The sequence below is a fragment of the Oryx dammah genome, unplaced genomic scaffold (genome assembly GCF_014754425.2).
Source record: "Oryx dammah isolate SB20612 unplaced genomic scaffold, SCBI_Odam_1.1 HiC_scaffold_26, whole genome shotgun sequence".
Taxonomy (NCBI): domain Eukaryota; kingdom Metazoa; phylum Chordata; class Mammalia; order Artiodactyla; family Bovidae; genus Oryx; species Oryx dammah.
Window position 1 is genome coordinate 14,458,863 of NW_024070210.1, and position 19,781 is coordinate 14,478,643.

General features: G+C 49.1%; 1 protein-coding gene across 2 annotated transcripts in view; it reads left to right on the plus strand.

The window, feature by feature from the left end:
- The window catches only part of POMT2 (protein O-mannosyltransferase 2), a 43,436-nt gene that overhangs the window by 21,122 nt on the left and 2,533 nt on the right, over positions 1 to 19,781 (plus strand). Inside the window, exons 8-20 of one of the 2 annotated variants that reach the window (XM_040226007.1) lie at positions 607 to 689; positions 2,694 to 2,803; positions 6,742 to 6,808; positions 9,278 to 9,350; positions 11,058 to 11,136; positions 12,302 to 12,453; positions 12,869 to 12,960; positions 14,007 to 14,083; positions 17,153 to 17,224; positions 17,548 to 17,607; positions 17,698 to 17,803; positions 18,617 to 18,757; positions 18,903 to 19,017. In XM_040226007.1, the coding sequence (XP_040081941.1) occupies positions 607 to 689; positions 2,694 to 2,803; positions 6,742 to 6,808; positions 9,278 to 9,350; positions 11,058 to 11,136; positions 12,302 to 12,453; positions 12,869 to 12,960; positions 14,007 to 14,083; positions 17,153 to 17,224; positions 17,548 to 17,607; positions 17,698 to 17,803; positions 18,617 to 18,757; positions 18,903 to 19,017 (1,227 nt within the window). The remainder of the gene's footprint in view (positions 1 to 606; positions 690 to 2,693; positions 2,804 to 6,741; positions 6,809 to 9,277; positions 9,351 to 11,057; positions 11,137 to 12,301; positions 12,454 to 12,868; positions 12,961 to 14,006; positions 14,084 to 17,152; positions 17,225 to 17,547; positions 17,608 to 17,697; positions 17,804 to 18,616; positions 18,758 to 18,902; positions 19,018 to 19,781) is intronic. The other variant, XM_040226008.1, reaches the window with a different exon arrangement.

Sequence of the window (19,781 nt, forward strand, 5' to 3'; positions counted from 1 at the left end):
ACCCTGAGCACGTACAGCTGGAGTGAGGGTAATAATAACAAGGACACCAGCAGCTCCCATTTAGAAGGCAGTGACTGAGTCAGAACTGTGCTCAGTGTTTGTATACATTATCTCATTTAGTCACAACAGTTCTTTTGATTTTTTTAAATCCCTGATTTATAAATGAGACGTTGAGACTAAATGAGTTCACCTGACTAGCAGGGGAGCTGTTGTTTGGAACCCAGTTCCTCTGACTCCACCCCCTGTGTCTGTCCACGACACCGCGCCGCCACTCCCTTGTGCCTATGTGCTCAGGTGCTCAGTCGTGTCTGGCTCTTTTGTGGCCCCATGGACAGTAGCCCTCTGGGCTCCTCAGTCTGTGGGATTTCCCAGACAAGAATACTGGAGTGGTATGCCATTTCCTTCTTCAGGGGATTTTCCCAACCCAGGGATTGAACCACCATCTCCTGCACTGGTGCGCGGATTCTTTACCACCACACCACCTGGGAAGCCCACCACTCCCTTGTATGTCTTTTAAACCAACCACACAAAGCTCTTCCCAGGGCTCCTGGGAAATCATATTTCCACTCCTTTGACTGCTCCCTTCCGCTCTGCCCTCCCCTGCAGCGGTCCCGGTGATGGCTTCTTCAGTTCTGCCTTCCAGGCCCGGCTTTCAGGAAACAACCTTCACAACGCGTCCATCCCCGAACGTGAGTGTCTCTTGGCCTTTATGAAGAGAGAAGGGCAGGAGGGATTCCTGGGAGTTGGATTGGAAAAGACGATATGATAGCCTGAGTTATTTCAGATGGCAGAGTGGGAGAAAGATCAGTTAAATCTGGTCTGAGCACTCATGAGAGTGAACAGGGACACAGAAAGGCAGAGGAGGGTGTCCTGAGCAGTGAACTCTTTGATCAGAAGATGGCTTGTCCGGTGTGGCTATGGGAAGACAACAGAGGGAACCTGGGGGCAGGGGAGTGAGCCCTTTGGGGCTAATGGTCAGTTCCCACCAGAGTGTCCTGTTCACAGAGAGTAGCTGAGCGCGTGTTAGCCATGTTGGAGGCAATGGGGCCTAGAGTAGAATCTCTACGCAATGTGGCCATGTGAGCTCAGTATATAAAGACGGAGCGCAGAGCTCTGGGGATCGAAGGTGTAAGAGATCACTTCTGTAGGGGGTCAGGGGGCAAGGATTAGAGGCACACAGAGCAAGATAGATTGGGCCCAGGAGATTGCTTCCTGGAGTCATGGACAATGTCCTGTGGTCTTTCCAGGGCCTGGCACACAGTGGGCCCGCCCAGACTGTGGAAGGAATGAGAAATAGGAAAGCAGGTAAAAACTGGCTTGGAAAGGTAGACGTTGGGTTCCACGTTGGCTTTGAGAAGCTTGAGGAAACCCATGCAGTGGGGCCTGTGGGCTCTCAGCTGAGGTTTTCAAAGGATCCTTTGAAAAGGGACAGTTGATGCTGGGAGTTGGCTGTGGTCCGAGAAGAAGCTGTAGAAAGAGGAGAGGACAGGGAGAGGTTAGGTCACTGGGGAGTGCAGGGGAAGGGCTTTGCAGGAGCAGTCCAGGGGGCAGTGTGGGGTTGAGGAGGGAGACAGCCTAAACAAGATGCAGCTGTGGCCAGCAGCGTGTGGGGCTGTGTGTGCTGGCCAGCACGAGGCCTTGGAAGGATGGTGCTGTGGGGTTATCAAATTCCTACTTGCCATTTAAAAGGCCCAGTGCAGTTATGTTCTCTTCATTAAGCCATCCTCTTCTCACCCTTTGGGCAAGAACTTATTCCTCCCTTCGCTGGGCTCCCACCATGTCACACATTGTCACACTTTTGCTGGAACACGGGCGCATCGTTCTATGCTGGTCACTGTGTGAGGTCATCGTCCCCAAGACTGGCCTCTGCTAGGTCCACAGCCAGGCCTCCTCTACCTTTGCATCCACTGTGTAATTGATTCTTGTGACCAAAATGAATGAACAAAGGAGGGCAGGAGTGGCCAGCTCAGGTGCTGTGAGACCTGTTTCCCTGGAGTGGGGACTGGCGGGCAGCCACATTGCAGAGCATGGAGAGGAGGGACAGTCAAGAGGCTTCTTTCCCATAACCCGGGGCCTGTGGTGGGAGGGATGGGTGCTCTCGGGTAAGCTGTTTACTCTGGTTTTTTTTTCGCTTAAATTCATTGAGCAACTACTGCATGTGGTAGATTCAAAAGGCACAAAATGATATACAGTGAAAAATCTATCTTAACAGCCTCTCTGTGTTAACATTATATCTTGGAGAACATTCGAGATGAAGACATAAATACTTTCTCCTTCTTTATTCCATGGAATGTATATAGTAGACCTTGACTAAGGGACATGTTGTTTCTGGTCTTTGCTCTTATAAACAGTGCTTTGATAATAGCATTGTGAAACCCAGCCTCTTCTAAAGTGCTTTGCAGTGGGGAGGGGAGGGAAGGGTAGGGTGCAGGTGAGACTGTGGTGACCGCCCCTTGAGGTGACTCCCTTGGGGAGGGGCGGGGAGGGCACAGGTGAGACACTGGTGACCTCCCCCTGAGGTGACTCCCTTGGGGTGAGGAGGCAGCTGTGAGTCTTGCTTTCCGCAGTCCTGGGCCCAGTGGAGTCTGTTAGAGGGCTGGGGGGTCCTGTGGCTTCAGAGCCACCCCCAGCCTAGTCAGGGGCCGCATCCACCCTGGGCCAGCTCACACTATCTGCTGCCCTCCTCCTCCCAGACCTGGCCTACGGCTCCGTGATCACTGTGAAGAACCTGCGGATGGCCATCGGCTACCTCCACTCGCACAGGCACTTCTACCCCGAGGGGGTGGGCGCCCGCCAGCAGCAGGTCAGTGGCGCGCCCGCCCTTCTCTCTGCCTTCCTGTGCTGTTCTGCACTGTCTCCCCTGCTGGAAACACCCTGCCCCCGCCTGCACCCTTTTCTCTTTCCCCTGGTTAGCTCTAGCTTGCCAGGCTTCCCCTGGGGGCTTCCCCTCTGACCACCATGTGCCGCCTCTTCCTGGTCCTGGGTCAGGTGTGTCTGGTGTGGGCAGCGTTCTCAGAACCCTGGACGAGCCTATGTGGTAACCCTCTTCCTGTTGAGCTGGGAGCGCTTTCTTCCTTCCATCTCCTTGCTGTTCAGCTGCTGGCTCTTGGGAGGCTCCGGTGCTTGGCTCAGTGGCCGGCAAGAGTGGGTGACGAGCAGAGCATAAAGGTTATAAGCCCAGACCTGGGAACCAGACTGGTGTATCTGAGTTTGAATTCTGGTTCCACAAGAGTGTGACTTTGAACAAATTCCCTAACCTTTCTGTGCTTCCGTGGGTTCATCTTTAAATTAGGGATAATAAATGGTACTTCTCTCCATCTCTAAGGTTGTTGTGAGGATTGAGGGAGATAATCCATGTGAAGTGCTCATTGAAGGGTTAGCCGTGAGTATCATCTGAACGGGTGAGGGACGCTGTCCGTGTCCACGTGACAGGGTGGTCGGTGTGGCTGTGGGGACAGTGCCTGAGAGGGAGGAGGGTGTTGGAGAGGTTGGTGGGACCGGCTTGTGAAGAGGCCTTCAGTAGATTTAATTTTGTTCTGCTGACACTGAGGAGGCATTGAAACTTATTAAGAGATAAGATGTGATTAGATTGCTAGCTTAGAAAGATAGCTCTAGCAGGAGTGTGATGGATTGGAAGGAGGAGCAGACCAGAGGCAATAGTCATAACAAAGGATGGTGAACAGTCCTCAGGGAGAGGTGGGGAGTGATTCAGGGCCCAGAGACCAACAGATGTCCGGGGTGAGCCATATCAGGTCTGTAGTTTGGGGGTCAGGAGGTCAAGGTGTATGTGTGATGATGCTGGTTCACTGTAATCAGAAAGGGAGGAGGAAGTGTGGCTTGGGAGATGAGTTTTCGGTGTGTGTTCTAGGCCTGGGGCCTGTCTCAGGAAGGAGATGTGAGTGTGTAGCATACAGGTGTTAGTGACACAGTGACATTGCCCTGAAGGGTGTGCAGAGGGGAGGGCAGTGTGTAAAGCAGCGTTAAAGGCGCGCTCAGAGTGGCGTGGGGGAAGCAGCTGAGAAGGAGGGCGTGGACGGGGAGGCTGGAGGAAAAGAGGAGGGGAGGGCCCAGCAGAGTCTCCAGGGGCAGGAGACGCTGGCAGTTCAGGTGCTGCAGAGACCGTGGAAGAGGAGGCCTGGCAGCTCTGACCAGGAGGCTTCTGTGGCGTGGTCAGGGCCGAGCTCTCAGATGGGTGACCTGAGGAGAGAGAGGGAGGAGGGGGCTGCAGGGCTGGCTGCTGTCCTGAGAAGCTTGAAGTGTGCTTTCTCTTCCTGCCAAATGGGCGAAATCTTTACTCTGTGAGAAACTGTTGCATCTCAAAGTGTCTTATTATTATTTCCTTATTTACTAGAAAGTTGACCCAGTGTATTGGGTTTTGGTATCAGTTTCCCATTCTGGGCTCTCTGCTTCTCTGTAGCACAGTGGTTTTCAGCCCTGACTGCGCTTTTTCCATAGAATCCACTGGAGCGCTTTTAAAAAATTCTGAGATTCTTGCTTAATCAGTCTGGGATGCGGCCCATGCCTTGGGTATTTTTGTTTCAGTTTTAAGCTTTCCAGAGGAGTCTAACATACAGTCGCCCTTCTGTGGTGATACCTGGCTCCTAACGTCATGTAGTAGCAGATGTGGTGCCTGGGAACCTCTATGCTGTGACTTCCCTGGTGGCTCAGGTAGTAAAGAATCTGCCTGCAGTGCAGGAGATCTGAGTTCGACCCCTGGGTCGGTAAGATCCCCTGGAGAAGGGAATGGCAATCCATTCCAGTATTCTGGCCTGGAGAATCCCATGGACAGAGGAGCCTTGGCAGGCTGCAGTCCATGGGGTCGCAAAAGAGTCGGAAACAACTGAGCAACTAATACTCACTCACTCATACTGTGCAAAGAGCCATGTTCTGAAAGGTCCTATGAAGCTGGTCCTAGCGTTACCCATTTGAAGCCCATGGGTGGAGACATGAAGTTGTGAAAGTCATCTACAGCGAGCATGTAGGCCAAAGGACAGAGAGTCTGACTTTATCACTGACTGAGTCTCTGAGCCTTCCTCACCTGTGTCTCCATCTTGGACTTAATAAACTCTAGTAGCCCTACCTGTCCTGAAGGTCAATGTCTTGTCAACAACTCTAGGTCTTGATTTTTAAATGTTTTTTTTTTTTTTTTGATTTTTAAATGTTTTTAAAGCATAATGTTTATAAAGTAAAATTGGAAAATATAGAAAAGTATTTTTTAAAAAGTTAGACATAATCTGAGGACCAGTGTTTATCCATGTAGATTGATGTACAACATTCTATTGTAATAGGATACCTATGTTCCTAGCAGACCTCATATTATAAAAAAAACTTCATTGTTAAAATAAATGTTTCAGTGGGAAAAAGAGGTCATGGACTTATATTCATAATAAATAAATGACTTTTCTAATAGGAATTTTAATAATAATGATTTTTGTGAAAAAAAAAACAAACAACACAGAGTGCACCCATGAGCACCACAAAAGCTTAACATCCTTGAGTAAATTCAGGTTGGGTGAAGTAGATGTATGGGCTTTTGTTCCAGAGTTTGAACTTAATTTCTCTATGGCTGCCAAACTTTTAACTTCTTGTATGTTCTTAATACTATTGGCCCTAATTTTTTCTGAGAAAGCAAGAGCCACTGAAACAAAGCAGCCATAATATATGCATAATTTTTTTCTTGTATGCTAATTCCAAACCACTTTGGAAGTAAATGTCATGTTTTATCCAACTGGAGTTATTAAAACTCACATTGTAAGAGAGAGGTATTTATTTCTGTTGCTTCTGGGTGTTTATGTGCTTGTTTACATGCTTGACATGATTGTATGTATGTCGTCTATCCTGGGAGCTTTGGATTAGCTGGCTGGGTTTGAATCCTGTCTCTCTAGCTGACAAGCTGTTTGACATTGAGTGGAATTGCTTAACCTCAGTTTCCTTGTAAGTAAGGTGAGGGTAACCATTGTACCTACAGCCTAAAGATGAGACGTGCCCAGTGCTTAGCACAGGGCCTGGCAATAGATGGTAGCCGTTTCCAACAGCAGCATTTTATAAGCCTTTTCCTGTGCTGGTAAAAAAAAAAAAAAGCCCTGAAATGTTTTCTGTGTAATATTCTTTCCTGTGGACAATCCATCATGTTAACTATTCCTTTGTTATTGGGGTTCTCAAGGTTTCTGCTGGTGGATTAATCGCAGCATTAATACATGTGCACGGGCATACACACACACACATGCGCCATTTTAAAAAATTAGCATGTACAAAATGGCTATGGCTAAAATTTCAGGCTTCTAGGACAAGATATTAACAGAGCTTCTTCCATTTCATTTGACCACATTCTAGAAAATATAACAGCCTGAATTTTTCATGTTGAGAGTTTGAGGCATGGTCTTGATGGCTTTTTAAAATGCGCTAAATCCTCTTTGTGCTGCAGACTGTGTTACACTGCGTTGTCATGTTTCCTGCCTCAAGGAGGCTGGAGCTTGAAAGACAGGATGCAGGGAGGCACGAAGAGACCAGTCAAAAGGGCTTTTGTGGGAAGATGCCTCTAAGTGCTGAAGGAAGGAGAAAACCACACTTACCAAACGCTGCTTCTGGCCCATCTGGAAACACGGCCCCTCGGGTGGGTGGCTGGGGCTTCTGAGAGAGCCGGAGCAGTGCAGGCTTGCTGCTGGTTGTCCTGTGGCTGACTGTGCTGATGGTAACACTCTCCTTCCTCCCACCTCCCCTTCCTTCCCCTACCCCACCCAGGTCACCACCTATTTGCACAAGGACTACAACAACCTGTGGATTATCAAGAAGCATAATTCGAACTCAGGTAATGCAGCAGAGAACTGATGCTTCTATTGTTACTTACTCTGAGCCCTCCTTAACATTTCTCATGCTTCCAAAAGAATGATTCTAGGATGGGCTTTCCTGAGCATTCTTTGCCATCTTGACTGATCTCAGTTATCCTTTCAATAGTGATTTCTTGAGCCCCCACTATGTCCCAAGGACTGTGGTTGGTCTAAGGATAAGTAGTAAGCTAGAGTGATAAGATCAGGCTCTGAGAGCTGTCATTTTGAAGCCAGAGAGCAGGCCGAGCCTCAGATTTGGTCTGGATGAGGTTCCCTGGGCATGTACCGGGGACACACAGTCGCTGCTCTCGTCTGATTTGGAGCACAGCAAGCCGTGCAGTCCCCAGTGTGTGGTATGGCTTGGCTGTCTGGATGTGATAGAGGGCCGCTGCCCACTGCTTGGCCCAGGCCTGGGCCAGTCAGTGGGAGACTTGTGGGCCTGCCAGCCCTCTGGCTGGCCTTGTCTAGGCCTGCACAGCTGCCTCTGACCGGCCTGGGCGAAGCAGCTCTGAAGCACACCTGGGCTCCTGGGGCTTTGTGGCAAGGGCTGTGTCTGTGTCTTCTGTGTTTTGGACAGACAGCTGGCTACCTGCAGACTGTGCCTTCTGCTTGAGTTGCAAAGAGAACAGAACAGAGGGCATCTTCCGTTCACCTGCCAATCGTCTTATGCCGCAGGTGTTCGCTGTGACTCCTCGGCAAACACCACCTGGCTCAGCCTGTCTCGCGTCAGCTGCTCCTGGTCTTCGTGGGGAAGTGGCAGCTTCTCATCTGAATTCATCTTCTCTGTTCCTTTCCCCAGCTCCTCTTATTGCCATGGTTTTCTCACTAGAAACGTGACCGACATGACCAGTGTCTTTGCACCTGCTCCTTAGTAATATGAATATGACACCATTGTGTGCCTGCATACTCAGTCGCTTCTGTCATGTCCAACTCTTTGCAACCCTGTGGACGGTAGCCGGCCAGGCTCCTCTGCCAGGTCTGTTCCATACCTTATAAGACTGGTATAGATTGTGCTTTGACTTAACAGGCCAAATATAAGTGGTCTATTGCAGTGAGGATTTATGAGGGAATACCAGCTTTCTTTCTAAAGTCACGCGGGCACAGACCAAATCTTTAAACATCCCTGTTCTGTTACCCTGTTGTAGCTTCCAGGTTAAGGTGGCTGCATTTCACCCAGTAATGAAGGAGTCATGTGAAGGCAGGTTGCCTCAAGCACTTGGGAAGTGGGAACTGTCTTGATGAAGGTCTCTGTGTTCTTGATGGCCGTGAATGCCCCGCCTCTACAGGCCCATGTGAAGTAAAACTTCCCTCCCCGTTGATGTATCTGATCTGTCATCTTGCTGATTATTCTTTTAAAGAGCCCTTAGAAGACAGTGTAGGAATGGGGATCTCTCTAGTTGAGTTCTCTAATTCTCTTGCGAGCCAGTGATTTGTCCTGGCAGATCTCTTTCCTGACCTTGAGTGTTGGTGTCCACTCCTGGGACAGAAATTTGCAAGGATCCTTCTGTGTTGCTCTGATTACTGCCACTTTCCTTTTCCACTGTCATCACTTCATTAGATCTTCATTGGTCTTGACTTTTTGATGATACAGAAGTAGTCCTTTTCTTCCATCATTTTCTTTGGTTCACGTTGATCAAGTCTATTGCCAGAGATAAGATAATCACTAGCAAAATATGCAGGGTTTAATGTTTGATTTTGAAGAGAGCTGTGCAGATGATCATTTGCTTGGAATTAATATTTGGAAGACTTTATTTTTACTACCCAAAGGAAACTATTATTATTTATCTTCCCAGCTTAAAAATCGTCTAGTTGGGGGCTTCAGTGCTTGGCCAATAAAGGCCACGTTTCCCAGCCTGGCATACACAGTCTTGCCCCACTTGTCCATCCCCTGGCCGATTCCCACTCTCCTTTCTGCCCACCTTAACCATGTGAAGTCATTTGCCATTGATCAAATGAGTTTTTCTCTTTCATACCTCTGTGCCTTTTCCCCACTCGTTCACCAGACAAAATTCTTCCTCTCCTTTAAGAGTCTTTTCCAGCATTATCTCTGGTACACGCTTCCCTTCTCCTCTCAGACAGTTGGCTTTGAGCCCATAGCATTCTGTCAGCACCTCGAACAGGACTTAGTAAAGTAAATGTCACTCAGTCGTGTCCGACTCTTCGCGACCCCATGGACTGCAGCCTACCAGGCTCCTCAGACCATGGGATTTTCCAGGCAAGAGTACTGGAGTGGGTTGCCATTTCCTTCTCCAGGAGATCTTCCCAACCCAGGGATCGAATCCAGGTCTCCCGTTTTGTAGGCAGATGCTTTACCGTCTGAGCCACCGGGGAAGTCAACAGGAACAGGACTTACCACGTTGTAAATACTGTAACTCTTTACTGGTAGGCCCTCGATTAATACTAGTTTAATGAGTAAACGATTTCGGACATCAGTGTTTGTTTCTTCTTAGCAGATCCCCTAGACCCTTCACACCCAGTGGAGTTTGTGAGACATGGAGACATCATTCGACTAGAACACAAAGAGTAAGTAAATTTGTTGTTTGGCCTAAATGAGTGGTTTGAGCGCCAAAGGTAGGGAGCTCTTTTAAGCAGGAAATAAACAGAATCAGATGTGGACCAAGGCCCTAGTAAACGGAGCAAGGCTGCTATGCTAAAATGGGAGAATAATTACTTTGCCTATTTTGGCTTTGAGAAGCTTTGGACTTTGAGTTGGACTTTGAGGGTACCTTTCAGGGGCAGCAGGGAGTGGGGGCAGTATTTGAATGGCCCAAAATTTCTTCTTAAGGGGTTGCCTTTAAAAAGATATGAGTCTGTTTCTAAATATGGCAAACTAGTTCATTTCTCCAGTGTTCTCCCTGAAAATAACTAAAAATGCCAGAACAATGTAGAAACATCTTCTGAAAAGCATAAAGAACCGACAAAATAGTAAAGAATTACTACATCAAAATCTCAGTGAAAGGGGAAATACAGAGAAAATGTGGGATGCTGTGGCCCTTTCTGCCTTGAGCCTACAATCTTGAGTTTTGGTTTTCGACTGCCTCTTGAGAGAAGTTTTGAAGGCCAAGCTTTAGGCTCACCCAAAGTGGTGAGTTATTGTGATCTTCACTTCAGATTTATAACCCCCAAAGGCTTGGTGTTAGGGTAAATCTGCCCTATCTACCTATATTCAGAGTTTATTTGGGAGGTCAGAGTGCCCTGGGGGTTAAGGTTTGTCAGGGAAACAAAATCTGGTTCCTGAGAAGTAGTGATTACCAACTGATCTTCATATGGATTTGCAATCCAAATTCATTTTACATGGATTGTCTCAAAATCTTCAAGGCATGAATTTAAATGAACATAATCCTAGATGTGGTAATGTCTCCTAGGTACCTGGCCAAAAGCAAATGTGAACCCTCTTTTGGGAAAGAAATGTTGTTATCCATTCCTATAAATAGTTTTTCAGTAACAGTGTACCCAAAAAGTGACCAAACACTCAAGGAAATAGGGCACTGTGTACAAAATGAATGGGAACAGTAGATGACAGAAGCAGCCCTGCAAAAGTTTCATGTGAATTATCACATACAGATTTTTAAAATAAAATCAGTGGTTATTATATATAGAGATAGATAGATAGATACAGATATAAAAGCAGTGTTTTTTCCCTAGTCAGTAGGATTATGGATACTTAAATTTTAATTTTATTTTTATAATGAACATTGACTACTTGTTATGGATAAAAGTAAGGATTATTACAAAAAGCAAAAGTAAATAAAATCTCAGTTAAACCCTCCACTTCCTGCACAGATCCCCATTTGGTAAAACTGACAGGAGCAGAAACAGTAGATGGGAGGGAGGAGGTTTGCCTGTCTCTGATACGTGGATTACAAATTTTAATTTTCTTCCCCCTAAAGCTGCCTCATAACTCAGACTAGCTTGCCTCAAACCACCAATGTGTTCAGTCATCCCCTCTCCCCCCTGCTCAAGTTATGGGTGAACAAGAAGTGAAGCCTCTTTATTGGCATGTGGTCCAGTACTCCTGTCAGTCTGTCCTTCCTGGCTTGGGCAGCTCTCCAGTTCTCTGAGTATTTCTTGTGAGTGAATAGGCAAGAAGGTCCTGGTTTGTTGGATATAGTAATTTGGATTCTAATTTTTCTTCCCTGAACAGATGACTCTGAATATCCTGGGTAAAAGAAGAAACATCACACATCTCTTTTCTTCAAGATAATGGCACTCCTCTCTCTTCATTTCTAGGACTTCTCGGAACTTGCACAGTCACTATCACGAGGCCCCCTTGACCCGGAAGCACTATCAGGTCACTGGCTATGGCATAGTAAGTGAGCCACTCGAGTGTGAGCAGGACGCCAAACATTGTGGGGCCTGGCTCAGCGCCATGAGGTGGAGCACACCCTTCCCAGAATTCCAGAATGTTTCTAACGAATGGTTGCACAGGGACTCTTAGCATTCAGGAGCTTTTTGGCTAGGCTTGCTGTGGGAAAGGCTGCCTGTGAAGTCTATTTTTTTCCATCTCTTGCCTCTATAATAACCATGCCATTTTTATGTTCTGACACATAATAAATGTCAAATATGAATACTATTTGAGTCTCTTTTAAAATCATATTGTACTTAGAAGCCACAGGGCCACAATATGATCCCAGAGGAATAGACAGGTCTATCCTTTGCCAGATCCCAAATTCTCATTGGCTTTATTTTTACAGATTTCCTCTCTGTTCTGCAGAGGAATATTGTCTACCTTGCTTTTGGATTTTTACTTCTTGGGGTGATGCAGCTTATTGAGGAAGCTTTATGAGTATTTAGGACTTGGGAAGGAGTTTGAAAGCAAAAACACCTAGTGGGAAGATAGATTTATGACTAGCTGTCTAAGTTCCCTTCCAAGGGCTTTGGTGCTTCAGTAAAGACTCTGGGTTCCTTAAGGTAGAGTTCCCAATCCTCTTTCCATTTGCTTATCCCACATTATAATAGAGCCAAGACTCTGAACTTCATCTTTTTCTGGTGGGCATCTCCTGATGAGAATTAGATACAACTGTCTTAATTTCCACAGTTTGATATCTAGGCTAGACATTCCTTAGATGGATGAGTGTCCATATGGCCATGGTGACGGATGCAAATGACCCAAATTTATTTCTGTTGGTTCATGGTGATGTCTTGAGTTTAATTTAAGGGCAGAAGCATCTATTTAGAACTTAAACTGTAGTTCTGTGAAGTGAAGAATTGGACTTCAGGTTCCAGGCTTCATACTACTTTTCTTGGTTGTGATAGTGAGGCCTGGGGAAATGGCAGTCACGTGGGATGTTCCTTGGGATGTTTCTCTGGCCCTCTTTTTCTCCTTCCCACCTCAGTCACTTAGGCCAGTTTGGTCTTTGAGCTCTGTAACATGATGGCATCTGAAAGGCTGGCCATCTCCCTTTTTTGATGTGCCTTCTCTGAAGTCATCTTATTAATATTTTCTTTGTATTTTTTTCTTGTTTATGTGGCAGAATGGGTCAGGGGACTCGAATGACTTCTGGCGGATTGAGGTTATAAACAGAAAATTTGGAAACCGAATCAAAGTGCTGAGAAGTCGAATTCGCCTCATCCATTTGGTCACAGGTTGTGTCCTGGGCTCCTCGGGAAAGGTCCTGCCCAAGTGGTAAGTCTCTGGGGTTTTGGCATCCCAGCAGTGGCTCATGCTTTTCCTTTCACACTTATAAGGAGAATGCCCCAAACTTCCATTCCCAAATGATCAGTGTTCACCTCGTGTGTGCTTTGTCTTTGTGGTGGATGGAGGGAGAAGAGGCATCAAGAACTTTATGGAGCCCAGAGCTCCAGAGTTCCTGTGGTGTTTTACGTGATATCTCTGGCCTGTGATAACTCTCTGGTTCTGTGTCTCTAAACTGGGCATGATGTAGGCTAGACTACTTCTGGGATAGTCATGGAACAGAAAAGTGAGAGGCTGGAAAGAGCATGGCCACTAGGTTGGAAAGAGAAGAGTTCCATGCAGCTGCAGTACTGCTGTCTGGTGAGTTTCAAGTCTTCTGAGAGACATCTGTGACTCCTTTTCACAGGGGCTGGGAGCAGTTGGAAGTCACATGCACACCATACCTAAAGGAAACCCTCAGCTCCATCTGGAACGTGGAGGACCATATCAATCCCAAATGTGAGTGAGGTCATGTCCTGGGCTGGCTCTGAAGGCAACATCTCTAAGTCACACTCATCTGAGGAAAATAACCCTTTACAGACTCTGCTGCCATGGTGTCTTACTGTTGCATTATCTTCCTTTTTAAAACCTAGTCTCTTCATATGAATTGTCTGCATGGGCAGTTCCTTTTTCTTCCTGCTCACTTAGACTTCCTCTCCTTCTTAAACTCTTCTCCCACAAGTGACCGGTGGCCTCACTCGGGGCCAGAGCTGGTTGCCTCTCACTGGATTTGACTCTTCCTGCTGCCTGCAATGCAGGTCCATCTGCTTGCCTCCTTCTGGGCTCTCTGTCCCCTCTGTGGTTACCTCCCTAACCTCAAGGCTCAGAGCAAGCTGGTGCTTTCCCTTTCTGCCCCTGCATAGGCTCCTCCCCTCCCCACATCCAGCCAAGGCTATTACAGAAAGTGATGGCCACGGCCCTTGCTCAATCCTGTATTTATACTCCCAGGCTCCAATCTGACATTTCCAGTCCAGTGTCATTTCAACTGAACGAGTCTCTGAGCTCATCCTCTGCGTCCTAAACTACCCCCTTTAGGCTTGATTTTTCTTCTGCATGCTTCCCACTTCATTCTTACCACCTAATTTAACCAACCAGCTAATTAACTAGCTAATTAAACAATTCACTGACGAGTATGCTGGGAGCCTTGTAGGGCCCTGGGGATGCCTTGGTGAATGAGATAGGCTGGGTCTCAGTCCTCACGACCTGCTTCAGGTGTGGGAGCCGCATTTGGGGCAGCACCATCATGAAGGGTGATGGCCCGAGGGCTGTGGGTGCCTCCGGTGAGGGGTGTGGTGGGGTGGGGCTTTTCATCTATTGCCATTGCCTTCCTCAGAATGCCTGCTGAGTGCTACAGGCTGAGGGAATGATGGAGAATTCCTCAACACTCTCACAGGCTTGTTAGCTTGTCAGGAAGGTTACACTCAGACCCTGACAGCAGAGTGGACAGACAGCTGTGAGGAGAGGCTGTGTGAGGAAGGTTCACGCCTCTGTCTTTCTTTTTCCAGTGCCAAACATCAGCCTGGAGGTGCTGCAGCCCAGTTTCCCTGAGATAATGCTGGAGTCCCACTTGGTGATGATCCGGGTACTGTGACCCCTTCCCACTGGGCAGCTTCTCTAAGAACTCTCAGGCATCTGCAGATTTGGATCACAGATCAGTAACCATGCTATAGGCCCGCTGCCCCCTTGTGGAGGACTCTGAAAGTGTCTTCACATACTGACTGAAGCTTGGTCTTAAAAGGCACTAAATGATGGTGGTGATGCTGCTGGTGGTAACTGTGTGAACACTTACTTAGCTCCTGTGTGCCAGGCACTACTGTAAGCACTGCACATGTACTAACTCACTCACTACTCATTACAGTCCTCCAGAGATTCCTGTCCCCAGTCTACAGAAGACAGACCTGAGCACAGAGGTTAAGGAACTTACCCAGGGTCACAGCTAAATGGAAGCGGTGGATCTAGGCATGCAGAGTCAGTGCTAGTGACCACTACACTCCTCTGCCTCTAAGTGATTCTCAGATCTGTTCAGGTGGCAGAGCCCCTGAGCATCACAGTGCTCTTGGTTGAAAGTCATGAGACACTGATAGTTGATTCCATCATAGGAAATTAGAATCAGCTAGGATGAAAGGCCAGTGTGAGTGTGTTGTTTATATGCAGCATAAAATCCCAACAAGGGCCCCACTCATGTTCCCAGAGAAACAAACTGCATAGGAGGGCATGGTTGATGCTTTGCAAGGTTTTAAAGACTCACTGTTTATACTCTATCATTAGTAGTTGACAGCTGACATAGGTTTAAGAACAATTGAGAGACAAAATCTTTAAATTGAGAAAATTCTACCCACTAGCTTAAAATTTCCTCTTTGAATTGGAAAAACCCTGCTGCAGTTTTGATATAGAGGGAGAAACCTCTTTACTGTGACTTCTGGAAAGCTGGTGCTCTGCGGGAACAGTGTTTAGAGCCAGGTTTGTGGACCTCTGCATTGATGCAGAGAGCAGTAGCACTTGTTAGTTCTTTCCTGGTGAGCCATTGTCAGTTGGTCTCCTGGAAGTGATTATATAAGCAGCACTTGGTAAATACAGTTGACTTATTTCAGCAGATTCAATTTAAAAATTCAACTTTTGTCATTTTTGCACATTGGGAGGTGATGAGTTGACAGTAACTGATCTCCGGGTCACTTCTTCCCTGACTCTGTGCTTGTAGCTGTCACTGTGGCCTGATGACAGAGCTCTTTTGAATATGTGCCTGTCAGTCGAAATATCATTTTAGATCTGGGTAGAATTTTAAGACCAAGTCTAAATAAATAGTCTTATTTCTTCTTTCATTATCTAAGAGGTGGAATCAAAGAAGAAAAGGGACATAAGGAAACTTTCTTATTCAATGGATGTAGAGTCACAGTGGGGAGAGAGATCAAAATTGTCTGGACTGTAGAAACCACAGGGCGTCTGTTAGCCGAGCAGGAGTCTCAGGCCTGGGCAGAGAAGGCACCTTGCCTGCTGAGGTTAGCTGGAACAAGCCTCCTGGGTACTAAGCATAGAGAACAATGCACAGATATACAGATTTTCCTTGCTTCCATTTCTTGGTTTATTAAAGGAGCTCGGTTTCTGAAGAGTTTAATGTGTAGGATGCCCTTGGCTTGTTCTAACTCTGGCTGGAGTCCCTGGGTTTAGGGCTGAACCGTACTGGCTAGAAGGAATTGATTTCCCTCAGCAGCTGCTCTGGGGTCCAGAATGATTCATTCTTCATTGTGAGGTTCTTAAGATGGCCATAGTGGTTGAGGGGCTATGCAACTAGCCCCTTTGGGTCTGATACCCCCCTGCACTTTCTACCCTGAAGGAGCAACCCAGCCACCCTAGTGAGGCCTGCAGACTCCCAAGCCCTTGAGGCATTGGGTTAATAAGGCCCTGGCTGGTGGTTCAACGAACCAGGCTTGGATCTTTCTTGGGGTAGACCTGTAGACCTTAGTAGAGCATGGTTTGTGCCTCCAAGGGGGTATTTAACGACTTCCGGAGACGTGTTTGGCTGGCATAACGGGTAGGGGTGTTCCTGGTATCCAGTGAGTAGAAGCCAGGGATCCTCACCACTCTACACTGTGCAGGCCAGCCCCCACCAGAGACATCTGCAGCGCAAAGTGTCATAGTGCCCAGGTGGAGAAACTTTGACCTGACTCCTCCTTGGGAAATGCCTTCTCAGTCTGTCTGATGATGAGGCTGGCACCATCCTGCTGGTTAGCATCCGGGATCCTGACCCTTTTCCTTCTTGTTTTAGCAAAGGTCTGATTTTGCGATATGAAGACAGGTGACTAGATATTCTTGGCTGGTGGACTGAAGGGACAGAGATTGAGTCCTTCAGACTAAAGTGTGCATTCTCAACCAGGGGGTAATGCATTCTTGGCGGAAAAAAGGACACAGGTTTTAATGTATAAAACACAGGTATTCATTCATTATATAAACAGATATACAGAATACCTATAGTATTAAAATGTCACGAGGGGACTTATTCTGCTGATTGTTTTGCAATATATGCCAATGTTAAGTCATTATGTTGTATACTTGCAACTAATATAATGTTTTCTATAAATTATACCACAATAAAAAAATGCTTTAAATGTCACTGCAAGGGAGTATTTAAGGAAAATATATCTTAAAAATATTGACTGGGGACAGGTAGCAATGAAAAAAAAAATTACTGAGAAACACTAGGCTAAAGTAACTTTTCCAGAGTCCAGGACTTAAGAGTTCTGGGTTTGGGTTTGAAATTGGCCTTTCAAGGAAACAAATAAGTGAGCCCTGGTTTTACATGCCCCTCTCCTCATCCTCTTGACACCTTATCCTTTGCCAGGAAGATGGATATATATTTTGTGCCAAGGGAAACAGGTCTGTCATGCCTCTTTCCCTCGAGCAGAGAGAGTCTGAGCGGACTGTCTCTGCCGGGACATGGAGGCCTGCTCGTTGGGCGAAGTGGGGCAGCTGTGGTCAGCAGGTGTGCGGTGACTGAGAATGACCCCTGACTCTCCCCTGCCAGCGAGGGAGAAGGCAGAGGAGAGAGGGCTTGTCTTGACATGTGGCCATACATCAGAGATGCCCGACCCTCACGTTCCTATCGGCCTTCTAGAGCTCTGTCTGGACCAGCTTTTTCCTTACCACTTTCCTGCAGGGAAACAATGGTCTCAAGCCCAAGGACAACGAGTTCACGTCCAAACCCTGGCACTGGCCTATCAACTTTCAGGTAGGGCCCAAAGCGAGAGCTCCTCCCCGGGAATGGAGCCGAGGAGGAGGCTGTGGAGCCTTGCTGGCGGTGTGGGGTGCCGGGGTGGGGAGGCAGGCCTCGCCGGGTGGAGGGTGGCCAGAGATGGGCTCTGCTTGTGCTCGGCTGGACCCAGCCTCCCCAGGGAGCTCATGGAGAAAGTGCCCGCTCCAAGCCTCCTGCCCAGGCTCCCTGCCTCCTGCCCAGGCTCCCTATGTGTGACAGGTGGCCCATGTTCCTCCTCTGGAGACTCGTGCGGCTGGGAGGGGCTGAGCCCTATGCCGTCTGTGTCCTTTGCTCCACAGGGCCTGCGCTTCTCAGGGGTCAATGACACCGACTTCCGAGTGTATCTGCTGGGCAACCCGGTGAGTGCCCCGCGTGCTGCGGTGGGGCCCTGAGCGTGCCCGCGGGGCGCTGCTGCCTCCTCTCACCTGCCTGTGCCCATCTCCCTGCAGGTGATCTGGTGGCTGAACCTGCTGAGCATCGCCCTCTACATCCTCTCAGCAAGCATCTTTGCTGTGTCTCTGCAGAGGGGCGCGTATCTGCCTGTCAAGGTTGAAGGTCGGGTCCCTGGGCTCCCCTGCCCCCACCTAGTAGCAGGGTGCCCGCACTTGGGGAGTGCCTGCCTGCTGATGGGCCATCCTCTGCCTTTCCCTCCCCTTCTTCCCTTCTCTTCTCTGTGACTTTTTAGAGCTCAAAGCACCAGATGCCTAGCGCTGTGTTAAACCCTGTAGCCTCCCAGCAGAGTTTACCTCTGTTTATGGATTAGGAAACCAAGGCACAAGAGGTTAAGAACCTTGTCCCAGTAGGTGACAGAACTGAGGTTCACACCCAGGTGGTCTGTGTTCAGAGCCTTCACTGTTGACCTCTACACTCTATGCACGACTGCCCATTTTTTCTCTTCTGCTCTCCTGTCGTCTAGTCAGGAGGAAAGCAGCCCCTAGGCCATGGGCCGCAGTGTCTGAGACGTTCACACAGGTCCTCTGCTGCCTCTGCAGCTCCGTGTCTGCAGACATGGTCCCAGGCCGCCCCTCCCCAACCCCCATCCTCTCCTGTGCCCGCACCCCCACCCCGTCTGGCTGCAGAGATCTGTGTGGCAGCACAGATGCAGGAGCTGGGGCCGGAGGCCGGGCGGCCTGCTGCTGGGGTTGGGACCCCCTGCCGGGGGTGCCTAGGCCTCCCGGGCTGGGGAGTGAGCAGTTCCTTCTCCTGCCAGCCGCCGTAGGGTTGTTCACCCTGGGGGGAGAGGGACAGAAGGCCCGCTCGGGTGATGCGGCTTCTGTGAGTCACATGGCAAGGAAGGGGCAGAGCTGCACGGGGCAGGCTGCATGCCTGTCCCTGTCGGCTGACCGGGCTGTGCTGCTTGGGGCCCAGGGCTGTCCCAGGTCCTGCTGCGAGGAGGCGGGCAGCTCCTGTCCGGCTGGATGATGCATTACTTCCCCTTCTTCCTGATGGGCCGGGTCCTCTACTTCCACCACTACTTCCCCGCCATGCTCTTCTCCAGCATGCTCACAGGTCAGCACTGCCCTCCAGGAGCTGGGTGATGAGGGTGGGCAGGCAGGACGAGACCACCGTGGAGCGGCAGTGCTGGGAGGGGCCCATCTGCCTCCCCAGAAGACGTCCTCTGACGGAGCAGTGAGGGGTTTCCCTTCCTCCCCAGGCCTTCTGTGGGATACCCTCCTGCGGCTCTGTGCCTGGAGCCTGGCCTCCTATCCGCTGGCCAGATGCGTGCATGTGCTGGGCATCCTGACCCTGCTCCTGGGAACTGCCTACAGGTGAGCACCCCCTGCACCTGCATAGCTGACCCCCCAACCCTGAGGCCTCAGCCCTGGGTGCGTTTTGGAACCCCTGTTGAAGCACACTGGTGCCTGGCTCTGTCTCCAGAGGTTGGTTCTGGTTTTGTTGAGCCCAGTGTGGGCCCTGTCAGCCACAGTTTCCAAAGCCCTGCACATGACGTGAAGGGGCAGCAGGTGGAGAAACGTGGACCAACACCCTGCGTTCGTGCCTCTAGCCGGCAGCTCCCGGCTCTGCACCTCCCTGGCCCACGCTGGAGAGCACCTCTCTGCAGTCACCTGGCTCCCAGCTGGCACGGCTCTTGGCGGGGGGCAGGGGGGCAGGTGTAAACGTGGCTCAGAGTAACTGCAGGGAGGATGCTGTTTGGTAGGCCGCCCCCTCCCCCATCTCACAGTCTCACAGATCTGTGGTTAAGCATCACTGGCCTTGAGGGGCCAGGGGCAACATAAAGTCCTGAACTAGGAATAGGGGACCTGTGACCTGAGAGCACGTCCACATTTTAACAGGGAGTCTGGGCCACACAGCCCATGACCAGACCCTGGCCTGCTCTGTCTCCTGGGCCTCTTGAGAAGAGCCCTTTTCCCTTACTGTCATTACGTCGGTCTCTTTCAAGGTCCCAGAGTATGGTGTCCCCAGGTGGTGAAGTCACACAGGCGTGCTGACACGTCGGGGTGGGTCCCATAGGTAGAGAAGGTCTGAGGAGCTGAGGGTCAGGGGTCTCAGGGCTCCCTGCCTCCGCTGAGGC